General features: G+C 45.6%; 2 protein-coding genes across 7 annotated transcripts in view; one reads left to right on the top strand and one right to left on the bottom strand.

Annotated features, from left to right (window-relative positions):
* The first annotated feature begins 1377 nt into the window (after nucleotides 1-1377).
* On the top strand, nucleotides 1378-4228 carry SFT2D3 (SFT2 domain containing 3). The gene has a single exon (XM_032353996.1). The coding sequence runs from the start codon at nucleotides 1461-1463 to the stop codon at nucleotides 2115-2117; it is 657 nt and encodes a 218-aa protein (XP_032209887.1). The 5' UTR covers nucleotides 1378-1460; the 3' UTR covers nucleotides 2118-4228.
* A 1436-nt stretch (nucleotides 4229-5664) lies between these two features.
* WDR33 (WD repeat domain 33) overlaps nucleotides 5665-18948 on the bottom strand; it is a 124479-nt gene continuing 111195 nt past the window's right edge. For 3 of the 6 annotated variants that reach the window (XM_032354000.1, XM_032353997.1, XM_032353998.1), the window contains 6 exons: nucleotides 18284-18392; nucleotides 14800-15238; nucleotides 10181-10344; nucleotides 9988-10080; nucleotides 8657-8872; nucleotides 5665-6294 (listed from right to left, as the gene is read on the bottom strand). In XM_032354000.1, coding sequence (XP_032209891.1) covers nucleotides 6065-6294; nucleotides 8657-8872; nucleotides 9988-10080; nucleotides 10181-10344; nucleotides 14800-15238; nucleotides 18284-18392 — 1251 coding nt within the window. In that variant the 3' untranslated portion in view covers nucleotides 5665-6064. Of the gene's footprint in view, nucleotides 6295-8656; nucleotides 8873-9987; nucleotides 10081-10180; nucleotides 10345-14799; nucleotides 15239-16903; nucleotides 17013-18283; nucleotides 18393-18948 lie in introns of those variants that run through there. The other 3 variants (XM_032353999.1, XM_032354001.1, XM_032354002.1) reach the window with 3 other exon arrangements.

The raw sequence follows: 18948 nt of genomic DNA on the forward strand, positions 1-18948 counted from the left end.
CTTCCAAGGGTAGAGGACAAAGCAATGTCACCTGCCCACTGGGTGGTACCAGGTCATGCGGTCATGGGGAAGCCAGTACCAAGGTGATAAGAAGAGCCAAAAGAATATACCCTGGCCTCTCTGTGTCAGTGTCTCCAAAGCCAGGTGACAGAGGATTACTAGAAACAGCCTGCAGCGATAGGCACTGCCTCCCATCCCCAGGACAAAGGAAGGAATGGTCTTCTGGAGCAAGAAAGCCAAAGACCTATTCAACAGTAGACTGCTGTGCAACTTACCTATATTGCACTTCATATTACAAAAGGACTCCTGTGCCATCACATTTAAGTTCACAAGAGGCATTTATAAAGTCAAGCAAAAAAGGTGTTTCAATCAATGGCTTCAGGCAGGATCTAGAGCCTTTCAAGCACCTTTACGACAATGAATTGACAGCTCCATGCATTTGCAGCAGCCTTTAAGGTCCTAGGAAAAGGGACATGAAAGAGACCCTGTGCTCAAGTTGCTGGCAAATACATAAACAAGTAAATTTTCACAAATTGGGAAAGGTGAGAACATCAGAAGTAGCTGGAGGCGCTGCTCCATCTAAATGTCCAGGAGTAGAAACTACCCAGGCCCAAACAAGTGACACAAAAGCCCTGGAGGAGACCTCAAAAAGGCTCTAAGTAAGAGCAGGATCCCTGGGAGCCACATCAGGACACATCAGGAATTGATTGGAGATCCGGCAAGCTTATCAGTGATCTGCCCAAGTCACTGGACCCAGAGATGTCAGGAGCACAAAAAGGTGAACCAAAAATGTAAAAAATGGGCACCTACAAGTCTTGTACATGGGGCTTGAAGGAGTCAAGAATATTGCCAGGCCTCTGCTGAAAGGGGGAACAGAAGATAAGCTGGTTGTGGAGAGGGGGGTTAAATCCTTCATCAACTTCGGTAGCCTTTCCAAAGAAACCACGTTTAAGTCCTGCAGATTTGAACTTTTTAAAAGATTAAATTTATTGAGAGGAACTGCAGATTAGCATACAGTTTTAAGAACAGGGAGAGAGTCCCCCAATGGCGACATCTTGCAAAATTACAGGGCTGTATAACAAGCAGGATACTGATACCCATAAGCTCAAGATACAGAACTGTCCCATCACCACCACAAGGGTCCCTCATGTAACCTTTTATAACCACACGCACCCCGCCCTCCAACTAACTTTTAATGCCGACATAATTAATTCAGTCCGTAACAGCGCCCAACAGGAATAACGCCAGGCGCCAAGATGGTCAATGCAGGGGGACTGTAAACCCGTAAAACCGACTGCCGGTAACCGCGCCGCCCCAAGTCTGCAGGAAAGCAACCCCGCCTCTTCCGCAAGGGCCGCAGGTCCCACCCCTCCCGCCGAGGGCGTAGCCGCTTCCGCCAGCAACCGAGGAAAACCGGAAGTGGACACCAGCCCTCGCGTCCCGCGGCCGCTCCGGCCAACATGGCGGACCTCCACCGCCAGCTGCAGGAGTACCTGGCGCAGGGTAAAGCCGGCGGGCTGACGGCCGCCGAGCCGCTGCTCGCTGCGGAAAAGACTGAGGAGCCCCCGGCAGGGGGCGGGCCGGCGGGGGCGTGGCTGGGCCGCGCGGGCCTGCGCTGGACGTGGGCGCGGGGCCCAGCGGAGCCAACGGTGGCGACAGGCCCAGCGTGCTTGCCGAGTGTGACGCGCGCACAGCGGCTGGCGGCCAGCGGCGTGTGCCTGCTGCTGGCCGCGCTCTGCTTCGGCCTGGCCGCGCTCTACGCGCCCGTGCTGCTGCTGCGCGCCCGCAAGTTCGCGCTGCTCTGGTCTCTGGGCTCGGCGCTGGCGCTCGTGGGCGGCATGCTGCTGCGGGGCGGCGCGGCGTGCGGGCGCCTGTTGCGCGGCGAGGAGACGCCGTCGCGGCCCGCGCTGCTCTACGTGGCCGCGCTGGGAGCCACGCTGTACGCGGCGCTCGGGCTGCGCAGCACGTTGCTCACGGCGCTGGGCGCCTGCCTGCAGGTGGGCGCGCTGCTGACCGTGCTGTTCGGGCTCCTGCCCTGGGGCGCGGGCACCGCGCTGCGAGTAGCGCTCGGACGCCTGGTTCCCGGCGCCAGCCTCGCCAAGGCGCTGCCGGTGTGAGAACCCCAGGGCCCGCGCCCCCGGAGATGGCGCGGAGCCCTGCCCCGGGATGTGCCGTCGGGAGACCACCGGGAGCCCGCCCGGGGTGCATCGCGGACCGAGCCCAGCACTGCACCCGCCAGTTTCCCGATCGCGCTGGGTAAAGGCTGCTCGGTTATTGTGCCAGCGAACCTGTCAGCGTCTTGGAGTGGCCGTCCTAAAACTGAGACTCGAGCCGGTTCGGAACCTCTTCGGTTTCAGCGTTTTCCCGTCTTTCTCGGTAGCATGTGCTATAAAACGAGATGTTGTAGTTGACTTGGGATATGCTGTGAAAAATTTATGGTAAATTGCTTTTGCGTTAACCGTAGTTTTAGATTGAGCGCAGTAAAAAAAGAATGGCTCCTCAGTTTTAATTAGCTGCCCTTGTGGCTTTCCTCAGACTTCTTTTACCTTGTCGATTAAAAAAATCCAGTGGTAGATTGTAGTTGGTTAGCTACAATACGCTTTTGTTTTCTTTGGCTTAGAAATTTTTTCCTGATTCATGGAGTGGATTTTTAAGCGTATCAAATTAAACACTAAATTTATTCACCGGCTTTTATTCAAGTACTTTAGTTAAGATAGCTTACGTCGGTTTTTTCATTTTTTAGTGAAATTGTAAATATGGTGCCTTACAAAATTAAAGATTGACTCTGTATTAGACCATAAAAGCAATGGACCTAAAAGGAAAATGTCTTCCCCAAGAAGTAGGACATTTCAGTTCTATGAGAGATGTCCCTGGGCAGAACTTGGGCTGAGGACTCCTGCTGGACGAGATAATTCTACATCCAAAGTTAAATATTTGACGGAAACCATGGATTTCTATAAAGCCTAATTATCATTCCTAGTTTTATTACCTGCTTTTTAAGGTATAATTTACATTTTGTAGGCTAATTCCAATGCACCGTAAGATGCTTTTCCTTTTAGGTTCCTTTTAAATTCAGCATTGACTCTTGTCTCTGACTTTATTGTATATGCTAATGTATTGCCAGAAAGTTCGGACTGGATATTCTGATGAGTCCAAAAAACTACATGTTTTGTTAGTATCTATATATTATTAACTAGGAAGTGGAGTACTTAGAATTTTTAAATTGTGTCAGTGGTTCTCAGTTCACATCAGAATTACTTGAAGAGCAAAACCTCAGATCAGCTCATTCAGAATCTTTGGGGTGGGTGGTAGGGTGGGGGCAGACCCAGGCATCAGTATTTTTTTAGAGCTCTCCAGATGATTCCATGTTGAACTAAAGTTGAGAACCACTTTTTTCTGTGCATTGGATTGCACGATTTGAAAATAATTATTTTCTGGGGCTGGAGTTGACTGTTGCCTAAACAGGTGTGTCAGGCAGCAATGGAGCATTGCCTCTTTGTTCAGACTCAGTTATTTATATTCCTGGATCCTGATCAGTGTCCTAAGCCCTGCCCCAACTTCATGAGGCCCCCAACCCAGTATTCTCTAATTACTGCCCTATCCTGTTATCAGTAAACAGGGTTACTTATCTACCTCAAGAGGAAAACCAAGAGGGTATTTGTAGTAAAAGCAAATGTACCGTTTTCAGGGAGTACTATTGTAACTGGAAAAACTTGGGCCATTGACTGCTCCTTCTGTCCCTCAGTTAAATATCTGTTCTAGTTCTCCATTTCTCTAGAATTTGCACATTGGAAGATTTTACAGTGTTCAGTACATTTTTATGTTGATGCTGTTATATTTTTAAAATTGTTTCCCAAACATTGTCTCAAGAATTCGAACACTGAAAATCTAGCATTTGTAAAATTCAAAGCACAATACCTTGTATGTATTTTGGTAATGATGTTTTAAAATATTCTAAATATTTAATAAATTACAGTGTAGAGATTTCAGGTTTTTCCTAAAGGAATTGTTTCTCAAAATGTGATCTGGTTATCTGCTTGCTAAGGTACTGTTTCTAAAGTTGAAGCCTAAAATGTTAACATGATAAATTTCTTAACACATCAGTCTCAGAAAAAGGAGCCTAATGTCATATGGGTTCAGTCTCTGGATCCCATTTTACCTTAATCAGAATTTGATTACAACTTTTTAAGCTGTGCCAGTGGAGGGCAAATAAAGAATATTCCACAAATTTGAAGCCTTCTTGAGCCTCCTAATCATGCGTTTATACTGACATGGCGATAAATGTTTTTAATTTCAAAACAAAGTGAAAATGATTCACTTGGGGGTAACTGGGTGGCTCAATGGGTTAAGCCTCTGCCTTCAGCTCAGGTCATGAGCTAAGGGTCCTGGGATCGAGCCCCCGCAGTGGGCTTTCTGCTCAGCGGGGAGCCTCCTTCCCCCTCCCCCTCTGCCTGCCTCTCTGCCTACTTGTGATCTCTGTCAAATAAATAAATAAAATCTTTTAAAAAAATGAATCACTTGTAGTCTCTAGGTTTTAACACCCTAAAAAGCTGTGTGTAGTTGACATTTTCTCACTGCAGAAATAACTCAGCTTTTACCATGCTTTGCATTAATAGAGAACTAATGAAGAGGTTTTTATATGCTGTCCACCTATGCCAGCATCCCTTGTCTTAAGCAACTGTGAGACTTCCACCACATTTGCCAAGTAAACCTGTCTCCAGTGCTAAAGATGTTAGGGTGGCCACAGAAATATCCTTAGAATAATAAAAGCTTTCTTAACAAAATAAATAGTAGAGAAAATACAGGATTATCAAACTGAATTTTGGCTTCCAATCCAAACTGGGCCAAATGTTACATTTATTTAAAACTAACGAAATTTGGGACGCCTGGGTGGCTCGGTTGGACTGCCTTCGGCTCAGGTCATGATCCCTGAGTCGGGGAATCGAGTCCCGCATCGGGCTCCCAGCTCCATGGGGAGTCTGCTTCTCCCTCTGACCTTCTCCTCACTCACGCTCTCTCTCACTCTCTCTCTCTCTCAAATAAATAAATAAAATCTTAAAAAAAAATAAAAATAAAATAAAAAAACTAACGAAATTTGTTGTGGATGTGAACTTCCTGGCTTTAAGCTAGAACTATCCTCGTCCTTAAATGCTGGTGTAAGAGAAGGTGTTGCAGAATTGTTTTAGGAGATCCTTGGTTCATTCCTTCTCAACTTAATTTGTGACATGATGTAATCAATCAGAAGGGTGCATGCAATTAATTTCTGGTTTACCTCTCATCAGAAACAAGGGAATTCAAGTCTAAGGTGTGATTACCAGGAGGAGATGCACCCAAGGGAGAACACCCACTTGGACAGCCAGATTTTTTTTCTTCAGAGTATAATTTCCCACTTGTCATAGCAGGTGGCAACTAAAGCTTTGAATCTACTTCAAACTGTTAATAGTTTCAAAGTATTTCACTCTGTTACAAAAATAAGTATAACCGAATGGGTAGATGAGAATTTAAGACCAAGTACAGGGATGAAATTAGCTTAGATGGCTCAGAGGTACCCACCAATTGTGCACGTAAAAAGAAGCAATAATTGTACCCCCCCTCAGCTGATTGGATGCAATGGAAACAAAGGGTTTCCTTAAGGCAAGCAAGCCACAACTAGTTTTCTGTTAATTCTTGCGTAAATCACATTCTGTATTCATACAAAAACAACTTAATGTTTTTTCTCTGACAAACTGTACATATAGAAACAAATTTCCAATGGGACATGAACTTAAATTTGTGGAGGTGCTCCATGTCTCATGACACTTTAAAAAAAAAAAAGATTCCAGCTTTTATCTTCACAAAACAATGGGAGTTAGGGCAGTGAGGGTGGACAGGACAGAACAAAGCCAGCTACTCTGGGTAGCCAGCAGCAGTCTCTTCATCTTGAAGACCTCACTAGGGGCTCCTGGGATGCAGCTGCCCCAGAAAAAGTTCAGGGCTACATGGTGCAGTCTTCCTTTTGTTTGTCTTGGTAAGTCCACAAGAAGTTCTTAAATACTGTCCGGAGAGGCCTCCTGGGAATCAGCTTCTACCTACCCCTTCCACCACCCCTTGAAGTTCCTCGCCTTGGTGGGCCAGAGTTCATGTTACTCCCTCTACCCCAGTTACTGCCACTTCGGCCCCCTCTGGAAGGAGTACCACTGCCTGGAGGGCCCCCAAAAGGTTCATCTCTGTGGTAGCTGTCATGGTGGTCTCCATCCAAGGAGCTGGAACGCCCGGATTTTGGCACTCTCTGGGAAGGTCCTGGGCCCCCTCGGCCTAAAATGAATCAAAATAATTTCATGTTACTTTCTTTTTGTATCAGAGACTGTTAGTAACTCCCAGCACAAGCTCAATAACACAGTGGAATGTTCTGGGTCTTAACATAGTTCTGAGGATATCAGCAGTATCATTCAGAGCATTAAGAGCTGTGCCTCCACCCTCTCATCAATGACTCTCATTCCCTCCCACCCAGGTGACCAGACATGTTCCCAGAGACTGTGTGACAGAAATGATGGGAAACCCAGAAGTGAACTTGGAACACCTCTGGGAGTCACAGACCACACTGAGCCATGTCTCTACTTGAGCAAGGGCATCTTCAACCTCCTATGCCAGTGGGGGGTAGGGGGGTGGTCAAGGGGGGGTGTTACTCTATTGTGGAGGAAGGCTTGAAAAGCACAGACTGGACTTTGGAAGCAACTAAGATAAACTGAGGGCTTTGGAGGGGCGGGGGTGGGGGGGATGGGTGAGCCTGGTGGCGGGTATTAAGGAGGGCAAGTATTGCATGGAGCACTGGGTGTGGTGTATAAACAATGAATCTTGGAACACTGAAAAAATTAAAAAACAACGAACTGCTCGTGTTAATTACAATGGGTCTTACTATCATTATTCCACAACCATGTGGCATTTTTTGTTTTCCTTTCAAATAGTGAAATAAAGTATTTCTTTAAACACAAAAGCATTTAAAAAAAAAACCAACCACCTAGCTTTTAGAATTATTTCTCCCAGGGACAGTTTTATTTGTTCCACACTTGGACACACAAATCTTTTTAAGTATATTAGAATTCTGACTTAAAATTTTCTCATGAGCTAACAGGATTTGGCCGTTATCTCCCATAATATACTACCAGAAGACTGTTGCTGACCTTATTTGTCTTAACCTTCTTCTTAAGATTTTATTTATATATTTATTTGAGAGAGAGAAACAAATAGTGACAGAAATATCAAGAGAGAGCACAAACGGGGAGGAGAGGGAGAAGCAGGCTCCCAACAAGCAGGGAGCCTGACATGGGGCTCAATCCCAGGACCCTGGAAACATGACCCAAGCCAAAAGCAGATGCTTAACCAACTGAGCAACCCAGGTGCCCTATTTTTGTCTTAACTTGTTTTTTGTTTTGTTTTGTTTTTTAAGATTTTATTTACGTGACACAGAGAGTGATCACAAGGAGGCAGAGACAGGAGTAAGCAGGCTCTCTGCTGAGCAGAGAGCCTGATGTGGGCCTCGATCCCAGGATCCTGAGATCATGACCTGAGCTGAAGGCAGAGGCTTAACCCACTAAGCCACACGGGTGCCCTCTGTCTTAACTTTCTGAGTGGAATTTGAATCTAGGTAAAATAAGGTGGTTAGGAAAGCTAGCCAAAGGAAAAATGTTGACTGCTTTTCCTATAAAGGTAGCCTAGGCCCACCTGAAGGTACCTGGGCAGAGAAGATGTCACCTAGGAAGTCATTTCCACACCAGCCATGTGGCCTTGGCTAGGACCTACACAGGTGTCCTGAGTGCCCATACTGACCAACATGTGTGTACTTAGGTGGTGAGATCTACTGATGACATGAGGTAGTTTCTGACAGTTTTGCTTTGAGAAGAACCAAACCACCACCAAAAATGGAAAGCAAAACTTTGTAATGAAGAGATTATAAACATGAGGCAGGTTAACTAGGCCTGCTTCCTAGCAGCCTCCAAACTAAGATACAGGCCGTGGCCCAGCCTAACCTGAGACCACAGGGTGGCTCCTGCTCCTGGGTGAAAGTTAGTGCTACCTCTAAAAGATCCAAAGTCTCAAGCTGTAGAAATAATCTACTGCCCCCCTAAAAACAACCCTTTCCAGACCATATTCCTCAAAGTCTTTGTGACTCTGGGCATTAGCAGTTCCTCCTGGACCCAGGCTAAAACAAAACAGCACCTGGAAAGACAGTTTTTCTGTCACTGAGGACACCCTTGAGGGCTAAGAGCAGCCAGTGGTGAAGAGCATGTGTGCCAATGAGAGCAGGAGTCTCTCTCCTGCTCTGGGGCACCTTGACAAAGAGTTGGAAAAACACTTGAATGAACCAGGGAAGGGAATTCTTGGAGGCACGTGGAGGAGGCTGAGCTTGTAGTCACCTGAGTAAAGGTTCTGACTGGCTACGGTGTGAGTCCAAACAAGCTGCATTTGCACCATACTTGGGAACATGCGCCATTGCACAGCCTAAGCCTTACAGGGTAGAAATGGAGAAAGGACCCTGGATATCCTGTCAGTAACAGACGGAACAGGATCATAGGGATGCAGGTGTCCTGGCGATGAGGCCTCGCATGGTCCCCGCAGCTTTCTTGGCAGAACTGTGGCAACCACAGCTCCTGGAACTGTGTCACTGACCTCCACTTACCTTTGCCTCCTCGATCCTCAGAAGGACCCCCTGGGGCTTCCATTTCTCTGTGCTCTGAGGTCCCTGGCCCATCATGCCAGGGACGCTTTCGGGGTGGCAAGGATGCCATGTCCATGCCCTGGAGAGAAGAGGAACGTTCTCTGCTAGCTGGGGAATGACCATCGTGAGGGGGATGATCAGGGCGAGGAGCATCACGGAAATGTTCATGACCTGGACCTGAAACAGGAAACACAGGTTCACAAGGCTAAGAATCTACAAACCTATGTTGAAGTACAGTGTGACCAAAAGCAGAGAGATTGTACTGTTAGGAATAAGTAGCAATGGGGCACCTGGGTGGCTCAGGCACTTGAGCATCTGACTCTTGGTTTTGGCTCAGGTCATGACCTCAGCACCGTGAGTGAGCCTGGCATAGGGCTCTGCACTCAGCTCAGAGTCTGCTTGGGATTCTCTCTCTCCCTCTCCCTCTGCCCCTCCTGCTCATACTCTATCTCTCTCTAGAACAAATAAAAGTGTAAAAAGTAATATTAAATAGATAAATAGAATAGCAACTTGAGAACCAATGTTTATTCATGCAAGAAACATTTGCAAACCCACCAGAGGCCAGGTCAAGTCACATCACGAGTACATGAAAAAGGTCAAGACTTGATTAGAAATCAAAAGACCTCTTAAAATAAGAGACAGGTAAGGTCCAAAATAGTATTCTCATTCTTTTTAGTCTTAGAATGTTTTTACACTCTTAAAAAATATTGAGATTTAGGGGCGCCTGGGTGGCTCAGTGGGTTAAGCCTCTGCCTTCGGCTCGGGTCATGATCTCAGGGTCCTGGGATCGAGCCCCGCATTGGGCTCTCTGCTCAGCGGGAAGCCTGCTTTTCCCCCCTCTCTCTGCCTACCTGTGATCTTTCTCTCTCTCTCTGTCAAATAAAATCTTTTTTAAAAAATTATTGAGATTTAATTTATGAGACATATCTAATAATATTTGCCAAATTAGCAATTAAAACTGAGAAAACTTCAATTCTTTTAACTGTACTTTCCAAGAACAAAATAATTTAGTGAAAGGAGAAGTACTGTTTTCTACTTAGGCAAATCCGTCTGATGTCTGGCTCAGAAGAAGAAACCTGGACTCTCCCAGCTGTTTCTGCTTTCAGTCTACCACGATAAATTGCTGCTGACTGAAGGATTTGCGGACAGTCCAGCTGAGATGTGGACTCACAGAGATACAAGTCAGAAAACCGAGGACTTTGGTAAACACCCATCCCCAGGGGTTCTTGGACCACACTCTGGGAACTGCTGGGCTCAAGTCACCAGAAGCCATACCAGTTGTCCTTCCTTACCTGGCTCTCTATTTCCATCCCAGGAGTCTGGTTTCCGTCCTCCTTCAAAGCGAGGGAACTCATCAGGAGTGGGGAGTAAACCCTTCCTTCCTCCTACACAACACAACAACATAACACCACACTCACAGACTGTTTCATGTATGTCCCCAACAACCTGTCCTTGCTAGAATCAGTGTCCTCAGGACACGCTCACCTCGTGGGGTACCCCGACCTCGACCTCTGAGATCTCTTCCTCGGGCTGCTTCATCAGAAGGATCAAAATTCTCCTCTGGACCAAAGTCCTCAGGACCAGGAAAACTGTCCCTCCCTCTGGGAGGGGCACGGCCCTCATGTCTTGGGGGTGCTCCTCTTCTAAAGCTGTCAGGGAAAAAAACAGCAAAATACCCACCTAATGGAATACAGCTCTGAGTTCATGTTTCAAAGAAGCATATAGTATAAGAAAATATGATATTCATGTTAAATGGGAGAAAAAATTATGTATTTTTTAAGTACACATATTATAATCCCAACATTACAGGCAAAAACAGGTAAATGTAGGGTTGTATTCATTTTCTCCTAAAGCTTTTATGAATAATAATAGCAGTCAATAAGTTTTAAGTGCTAATAATCATGCCAAGTGCTTCACATATATCATTTTATTTTATCCTCACCACCACCACATCATTAACTCCATTCTACCCATGAGTACACTGAGGCACAGAGAGGTGAAGTCATTTATTTAAGGACACACAGTAAGTCTTGGGATTTGAACTCAGCCAGTCTTGACTCCAGCCCAGGCTTTTTACCACTGCCTCCCAAATATTTTTCATTATCATTTACATTTTTATAATGAACATTTATTAGTTATAATCAGATATAGATTCATACAGGTACAGATTCATACCTGCCAACTATACCAAAATCCTTCGGGAGCACCTGCTCTCCCATCTGCCCAGCTCACAGCCTCTACGCAGGGCTGGCCATGAACTTCACCCACAGAACCCCTCCACAGCAGACTGCTGTAACAGGCAGGCACTTGGTATACATGCAGTTCCCCCCACTGGCTAGCTGGCAGCCTGGGGCCCTGGCTGGTCGACAGGTTCACTGTCCCTCAGGATTCTAGACTGGAGGCCGAATTGGCCAGGAGTACTGCCAAAGCACAGCCATTGAGAGGAAGCACCCAAGCCAGAGGAGGCCACTGGGGAAGCAGAAAAGGGGCCTCCAAGTAGGAAAGGTACATGAGCACAAAGAGAAAGGCCTTGGGGCTGGAGAAAGGATCAGAAGGAGCAAGGGCATGGGGCCAGTCTGCACGAGTGGCCAGGCCTTCCACTTTGTCTTGAGTCTCCATTTAGTCATCTTTTATTCCAATGATTCACTTTGCAAAATTTCAAACTTATAGCAAAGTTGAAAGAAGAGAACAACAAATATTTATGTGTCCATCTATGTTTGTTTAATCAGTTAAGATATACTGCCACACGTGCCTCTTCTCTCTCATCTATTTAATAAATCCACCTTCTAAACCATTTCAAAATCAGCTGCCAACAACATGAACCTCATCCATAATACCTCAATACATTTCTTCTAAGAACAAGGATTTCTTCCTACACAATACTATTACTACTCAAATAACATGATATTATATAATATAATCCAATTCAAACTTCTCCAGTTGTCTTCAAAATGTCCTTTACAGTTGTTTTTAAATACAGATTTCAATCCCAATCATATACTGTTATTAATGGCCATGTCTCTTTGTCTACTTTATCTAGAACCCTTCTATAGTTTATCTTTCATGACCCTGATGTGTTTGAAGGATCCATGCAGCTATTTTATAGAATGTACCACAATTTGAATTTATCTGATTATTTCCTCATGATTAGACTCAGGTTAAACCTTTTTAACAAAACTGCTTATACCTTCTCACAGATGCCAGTCTGTCTCCCTGTTTATGATGTAAAAGTGATGTGGGGACCAAATTTCACTGTAGCAAAGGTATACTTTGTTTCCTTCACAATTAAGTCATCTGCAGGTTATGTTTTGGCACAAGAGAATATCCTACTTCTCCACGATCTTCTACCAGTGGTTTTAGCATCCACTGATAATCCTGGCCTGAATCAATTAGGACACTGACAGCTTATAAAGAAGTGACTTTCTAATCCCATCCCTCCTCCTACATTGATAACTTTGTATTTTATTACAAAAAGAGCTTTCCCGTTCTCACTCCACCATTCCAGCTAACTTCTTAAAACTTTCTTGGTCCTGAGGTACCATGATGACCCACGCTCCTACAAGGACACTGACTGAAATAACAACTTAAGGTAAAGGTGGAATTGGCTGAAAGATGAATGGAGCAGGAAGAGAACAGCAGGGGGCGCTGTGTTCCTGGGACAGAGTCAGGGAGCATCCCACCCCTGCAAACGCAACAGGATTCATTTGTCAAGGCATCCATTACATGATCGTCCTAGTTTCGAAAAGAAAGAGAATCTATCATGCCCTCATTAGAAAGTGGCTTCTAGGGGCGTCTCAGTGGCTCAGCAGGTTAAGCTTCTGCCTTCGGCTTAGGTCATGATCTCACAGTCCTGGGATGGGGCCCCACATTAGGCTCTCTGCTCAGCAGGGCAACTGCTTCCCCCTCTCTCTCTGTCTGCCTCTCTGCCTATATTATGATCTCTGTCTGCCAAATAAATAAATAAACTCTTAAAAAAAGAAAGAAAGTAGCTTAGTATTAAGGCCTTAGTATTAAGGACTAAATGTTTGTGTTCCCCACTAAACTTGTATGTTGAAGCCCTAGTCCTCAATGGGATGGTATCTGGAGATGGGCCTTTGAGGGGTAATTTAAGTTTAGAGGAGATCATGGGGCACCTGGGTGCTTCTGTCAGTTAAGAGTCTTCCTTCCTCTCAGGTCATAATCCCAGGGTCCCAAGATCAACCCCCCATCCAGCTCCCTGCAGAGTGGGGAGTCTGCTTCTCCTTCTTCCCACCCCTACCCCATGTGTATGCATGTGCAAGCTCGCATTCTCTCAAATAAATAAAGTCTTAGGGGGAAAAAACTTAGAAGAGGTTACGAGGGTGGGGGCCTTGTGACGGGATTAGTACCCTGATGAGAAGAAGCATTCTCTCTCCACCAGGCCAAGACTCAGGGAGAAAGCAGCTGGCTGCCCACAAGCCAGGAAGAGAAGTCTGACCAAAACCGCACCCTGCTGGATCATGATCCATGACTTCGAGCCTCCAGAACTTCGAGAAAATAGATTCATGTTGTTTCACATTCCCAGCCCATGGTACCTTGTTATGGCAGTCCAAGCTGACTAGATCATCTCCTGATAAACTGACTCTCCTTCCCCATTTAACAAACTCATTTTGTTACTAAGCACCTACACTGTGTCTCCACTACCACTGGGTCCTGGGGACACAGAGGTAAAGAAACAAAGTCCCTGTGCCCTAGGGAAGCCATCATGGTCCTTGCAGATACACATAATAAAGAAATAAACACATCGTTTAATGTCAAGCAGTGCTAAGTGCTATGAAGAAATAGGAAGCAGGGTAAAGGAACTGGGCTAACAGGAGGAGGGATCTAACCAGAGTGAGCCAAAAGCATCTGGGAGACTGTGTTCCGGGCAGAGAAAACAGCAAGCACAACAGGAAAAGGAACACGTTGGGCATATCTGAAGAGCAACAGAAAGCTGTCAACAGCACAAGAGTCTGGGCTGTGGGTCTGTCACTGACAGAGGAAATATATAAAATTGAGGCACAGTAAAATCTGAAACTGCACAAGATGCAAAGGTTCAAGAAATCAATGAAAGTTCCACTGAGGTCAGAGCCATTGAAAATGAGGCTCTTGCAGACTAATATAAAGACATTTCAAAGAATGAATCCTTGGATACCTCTGAGAGAGGCCCTTGAGAAAACTAGGAGCCCTTAAATCCTTTAAAAACACTCCTCTGGAAGCTGCTTTCTTGAACCCCTTGATTTTACCCCCCTTGGCCATGTTATCAGCCCTTCTTTTCTAACAAATCCCATGAGGATTGGGATCCAACCCTGAACTCAGTCCCCCACCACTAGCAACGGTCAAGAGAGATGGGATAGGCAACGCCATGGCCATACAGTGGGAGCGCCATACAGTGGGAGTGCCGCACAGCATGGGCATGTGCACGGCGGTCCACCAGCCCGGCCTGAAGCTGCTTCCACACCTCCAGCTGGCCAAGAGTCAACTGTGTGGAGCCTCATCATCGCCCCTCATCTGCAAACTGCTGACAAGAACACGGGTCTCATAATTCACTGGCACACAGAAATACTCAATCATCACCACCACGGGAGGAGTCTCAGTCTCCTCTGAGATTCACTAATGCTGGTTTCCTCTCATTTCTTCAGGGCCTATTTTACCCACGGTAAGCTAAGTGTTTAACCCTGACCTTGACCTAACTGAACAGCAAGACTAATTTTCAGTTTGAATTGATTGTGTTAAGATCTTTAGGCAATTATACAAAAACTAACTCATAATTCTTTTATTCTCAACCCAGATGTGTCATAGTACATCATTCTAACCAAGAGAATCTGGCAACTTCTAATCAGGTTCCAGAAACTTCATACTATACTGATCCTCACAAAGGACCAAAAAATAAGCAAAAATAAAAAGATATCTAAATTGTAAAGGTAAAAAGACACAAAAATGTTAAAAAGCATAATTACTTGCTTAAAGTCTAAACGCAAAATTTAGATTGGATAGAACCAGTAATCAATATAGTGCCCTCTGCCCAAGCAAAAGAGGAAAGAGACTTTTGTAGAAGAGTTCAACAGCTCCAGGGAAGAACTAGACCCACAAAGCATCTGTCCCACCTTTCTTCTCTGCGCCCTCGAAAACGCGGGTCCTCAGGATCCCGGGGGAATCGTTCATCTCCAGGTCTGCGGCCTTCCCAAGCCCCCGGAGGGCCCCGGGCTGCTCCCCGGCCATCCCCCTCGCTGAATTCCCTGTGATCAGGCGGAAACGGAGGCCCAGGGCCCCCACGCCTCCACTTCTCTTCTTGTGGTAAAGGTCCTCCTCGCCCCTCAAATTCACGTAATCGGTGGCCAAAGCGCTTGTCCGGATGGAAGTCATCTGGTCTGCTGAAGTCATCAGGGAAGTCGGGGTGAGGGCCACGCCTATCAGGGGGACCCCTGCAGTCCTGGCTGCCCCGGAAAGGCCCCCTCTCAGGCCCGTGCTCAGGGCCGCTGCTCTGCTCATGCCGCCTCTCTGACATGGGGCCCATGTGATGGTTTGGAGGGCCGCGTGAGTCACCTAAAGGAAACAAAGCTGATTTTTACCTTGTCTTCCAGGAATCCCACCAGCACAGGTCTGATATTCAGCATTTTACAATTTGAGAATGCATTCTTGTATTTAGAATATTTTCCCTCCTTAGTTCTAGCATACTTAGGAGACAAATCCCTAAGGCACTATCTAATGGAAAAACACAGGTTTTGGGTGCAGATTTCAACTTCATCACCCACTCACTAAGCACCTCCACCTCGGGCAAATTACTAGTCTCAAATGAGATTAGCAACTACTTGCTGCTGTGAGGATTAATTGAGAAAACATGACAGTCTCACAGGCGTAAGAATGAGCATCCATTCCCTTTCCCCATTGTTCTAGGACTTCATTAGGCCTGTCTGCTCCATAGCCAGGGAGGAGACAACAGAGAAAATTTATGCTGCTGGCCAGGAAGCCACGCACAGGCAATTCACCTCTGCACCTGCAAAGGGCAGGTGCTGAGGCTATGCTGCCACCATCCCTGATGCTGCTTCTTTAACCCCTAGTTCATTCAACTTGATTCGTTAACTCACACTTTGATTCTTTTTTTTTTTTTTTTAAGACACGGAATACTTCATTCAAACCCCTCAGGGAAGTGGACAGCTTGGGTCTGTAACAAAAGCACACTTTGATCCTTAACAAAAACCTCCTACTGCACATGGAACCATGGGCCTAATAACTGCTTGGTGACCAAACAGCCCTTGCTTAAAATTTAGTTTCGGGGTTATATTAACATATTTTCCACCCTTTGCATGGATGAATGATATATATCCCTCAACTATAAAAATTATCACTATTCACTGCACACAGTGTTTGGAAACCTGCTAAAAATTTTTTGAGAACATTTTAACATATGTAAAATATTCCAAGTCCTGAATAAAACTAGAAACAGGCCAACTAAAGTTGTGATGGTTAACTTAGCTTAGTTCTGAACCTTGAAGGGGTTTGCTCTCCTGGCTACTGTGCAGCCATTGAAAATATGTACCTATTTTCCATCAACATACAATTCAAGCACTTTTTAAAAGTAGGTAGCAAAGGGACCCTCCTGCTCTAAAAACAACTACATTTTTAAGATGAAATTCCTCCACCTGCCCCGCTCGTGTCTTTCCCTCCTTCTCCCTTGGCAGTAAAGACAAACTTCCTTCCCTCACATTACAGTCAGCCAGGATTCTTCCCCTCCCAATGCCCTTCCTCTTCCCTTTTTGTTCCCTTCTTTTGGCCATTTCAATCCCTCCTCACCATTCAACACATATAAAAAAGTTGGAAAGGTCAGTATAAAAAAACACCATTAGAAGGTTTCTCTCTTCTCTCAAGCTCTTCCTGTGCCTTCTGCCTCCTAGTCTTTCCTTCATTAAACCAGTCCTCTCCCAGCTGAGGAAAGCACCTTCTAAGTTGCCTCTTTGTTCAGTCAGTTTGCAAATATCCCAGGTCCCTCTCCTTGTGGTAAAGAGAGCTCCTCACTTCTCAGTGGGTTCCTGCAGCTAGTGACTTCTTCTCTGATTTTATGTTGCTTGAACTTGGTGTGATCTCAGACACAGCAGACTTTGACCTGAGGAAGCTGAACACATTCCATTTGGACTTACCTATGAATAATAATCCTCCCATTACCTCTATCTGTTTAAAAGTACCCTGGCTCCTCCAAGGAAAGAAACCCACCACTACAAATTAGAAGGGATGTGGCCACCGGTGATGGGGCGGCGGCGTTGGTTAATCCAGTAGGGGATGGCAGGGCCACTTTCTCGGCTCTCCCTTCTCCCTTTGGTCCCTGGGAGGAGAAAGAGAGGAGGAAGAGAGAGAGAGAGGTAAAGAGAAAAGGGGAAGAGCAAGGTGGAGAGGGAAATAGGTGGAGACAGACACAAGGTAGGGGAGAGGAAGAGAGGCAGGCTCTCAGTTTGTTGATAGCTGTACCTTGTGGGTAACAGACTCTTCTTTTCTTAGGGTCCCCAAATTCCAAAGATGGATTCTTGCTTTCTCTTTTTCCCTATTGGCCACCACTTTCATGCAATGAGACTATAATAAAGATTCTCCTAATTCCTTTTCTGCTCCCTTTCCTAGGATGTCCTGCTTCTCCCAAAGTCCTAGGGCTATAAAATGCGAATGAAAACTCTTCTTAATCTGATCAAAAGAGGGCAAGAAATGTAACATGTGCCACAGAGTGCTGTGGGCTCAGCTAATTAAAAATTAAAAGGAGTTAAATTCTTTGAAGTGCAACCTCCACAATACTCCTGGATCTCTGGCTTGTGTCCTCCCTGTAAGAAACAGTGCACCGACTTGAACAACTCCCATCTCCAACCTTCCCTCCATCCACATCACTCAGTCCTGCCCTCACCCTCTCTAGCCAGCAGTCTACCACCCCTCACTCCAGCTCCAGCCCCTTCCCCTGTGACAGCAGAACACCTCAGCACAAGGGACTGCCTCTGTGCTTTCAACTCCTGAAATTAACTCAACTTCCAAACAGACTCACATCTAAATACTGACAGTTCTCATTTCTGTGCTTTCCATAGTATCAAGAACTGGATACATCAGTACATTGCTTTCTTCTTGTCAAATTGTGCAGAACAATATAACCAGCTAAAGAATTCCATACATGACACAATTTGGGGGGAGAAGGGGATAATACTAAAAACACTATTAAAATCTCTAAATTCTTTATCTCATCAAAAACTAAGTGGAAGATTTCCAGGATACAAATGACATGCACTTGCATTCAGTGAGCACAGGACCCACTCCCATTCCCCAGACATGGATAAGGCCGGCCTGTGGCCCAGGCCCTTCTACTAGCGGTTGTCCCAGCACTTTCACCGCCAGCTTCAGGTGGTGAGGAGCTTACCTCCTCAGGGCAGCATTTTTAGCTAACTAAAGCAAGTCTGTGAAAACAACATGAAGACAAAGCCTTTACCTGAAATGACAGTGCTCCTATTTTTCCTACAGGGTTCAAATGACCATTCTATCCATTACTTACCAATAAACTATTTATTGTAAGATTTACCAAGAGGTGGTAAAATACAACTCTTATTCAGCCGAGCAGATATTTACCTTTGTTAGGGCCAGGTCCTTGTCCAGGGTTAAGAGGGGGGATGCGACCTTGTGCTCCCTGCTGCCCTAGGCCTGGTATCAGGGGTGGGGGGCCTGCGTTCTGTCCTTCCTGAAAAGATGTTTTTAAAGCGGGGGTGTGAAATCATAGGCTTGTGCTTCATAAATAGCAGTTTTATCATAATGTGACAAGACAAAAACACTAATTTGTCCCAACGCCTCCAGCAGTAAACATACAGCTAGTGACATCATAGTAAAATCATCCTTAAATTGGGGGAAGGAGATACTTCTCTTACCATAACAAAAGATAACACTTTTATTTTAAACCTGATGACAGGTTTTATTTAAAGCTAGATCTTTACCTGTGATGCCAAGTAAGAACCTCAATGGAAAGTCAGAAATCATAACATTAACACTCTGCACAAAGGAGGAACTTCTGGCAAAAGTAAAGATCTGGAAATCCGCCAGAACAGGTAAACTTGGCTCTCACACTTGGGACTCTTTTCCAGCTACAGAAAATAACTACTCCTCTTAAGAGGCTAGGGCTGGGTTTGAAGAGGGAGAAGAACATGAAAGTGTTTCAAGATGAGATGTTCACGCTGGCTTTACCTCCCTCTTCTCTACCTCAGCATTTCCCCATCCTCAGCACCCTATGGCTCATTCCCAGG

The sequence above is a fragment of the Mustela erminea genome, chromosome 8 (genome assembly GCF_009829155.1).
Source record: "Mustela erminea isolate mMusErm1 chromosome 8, mMusErm1.Pri, whole genome shotgun sequence".
NCBI lineage: Eukaryota > Metazoa > Chordata > Mammalia > Carnivora > Mustelidae > Mustela > Mustela erminea.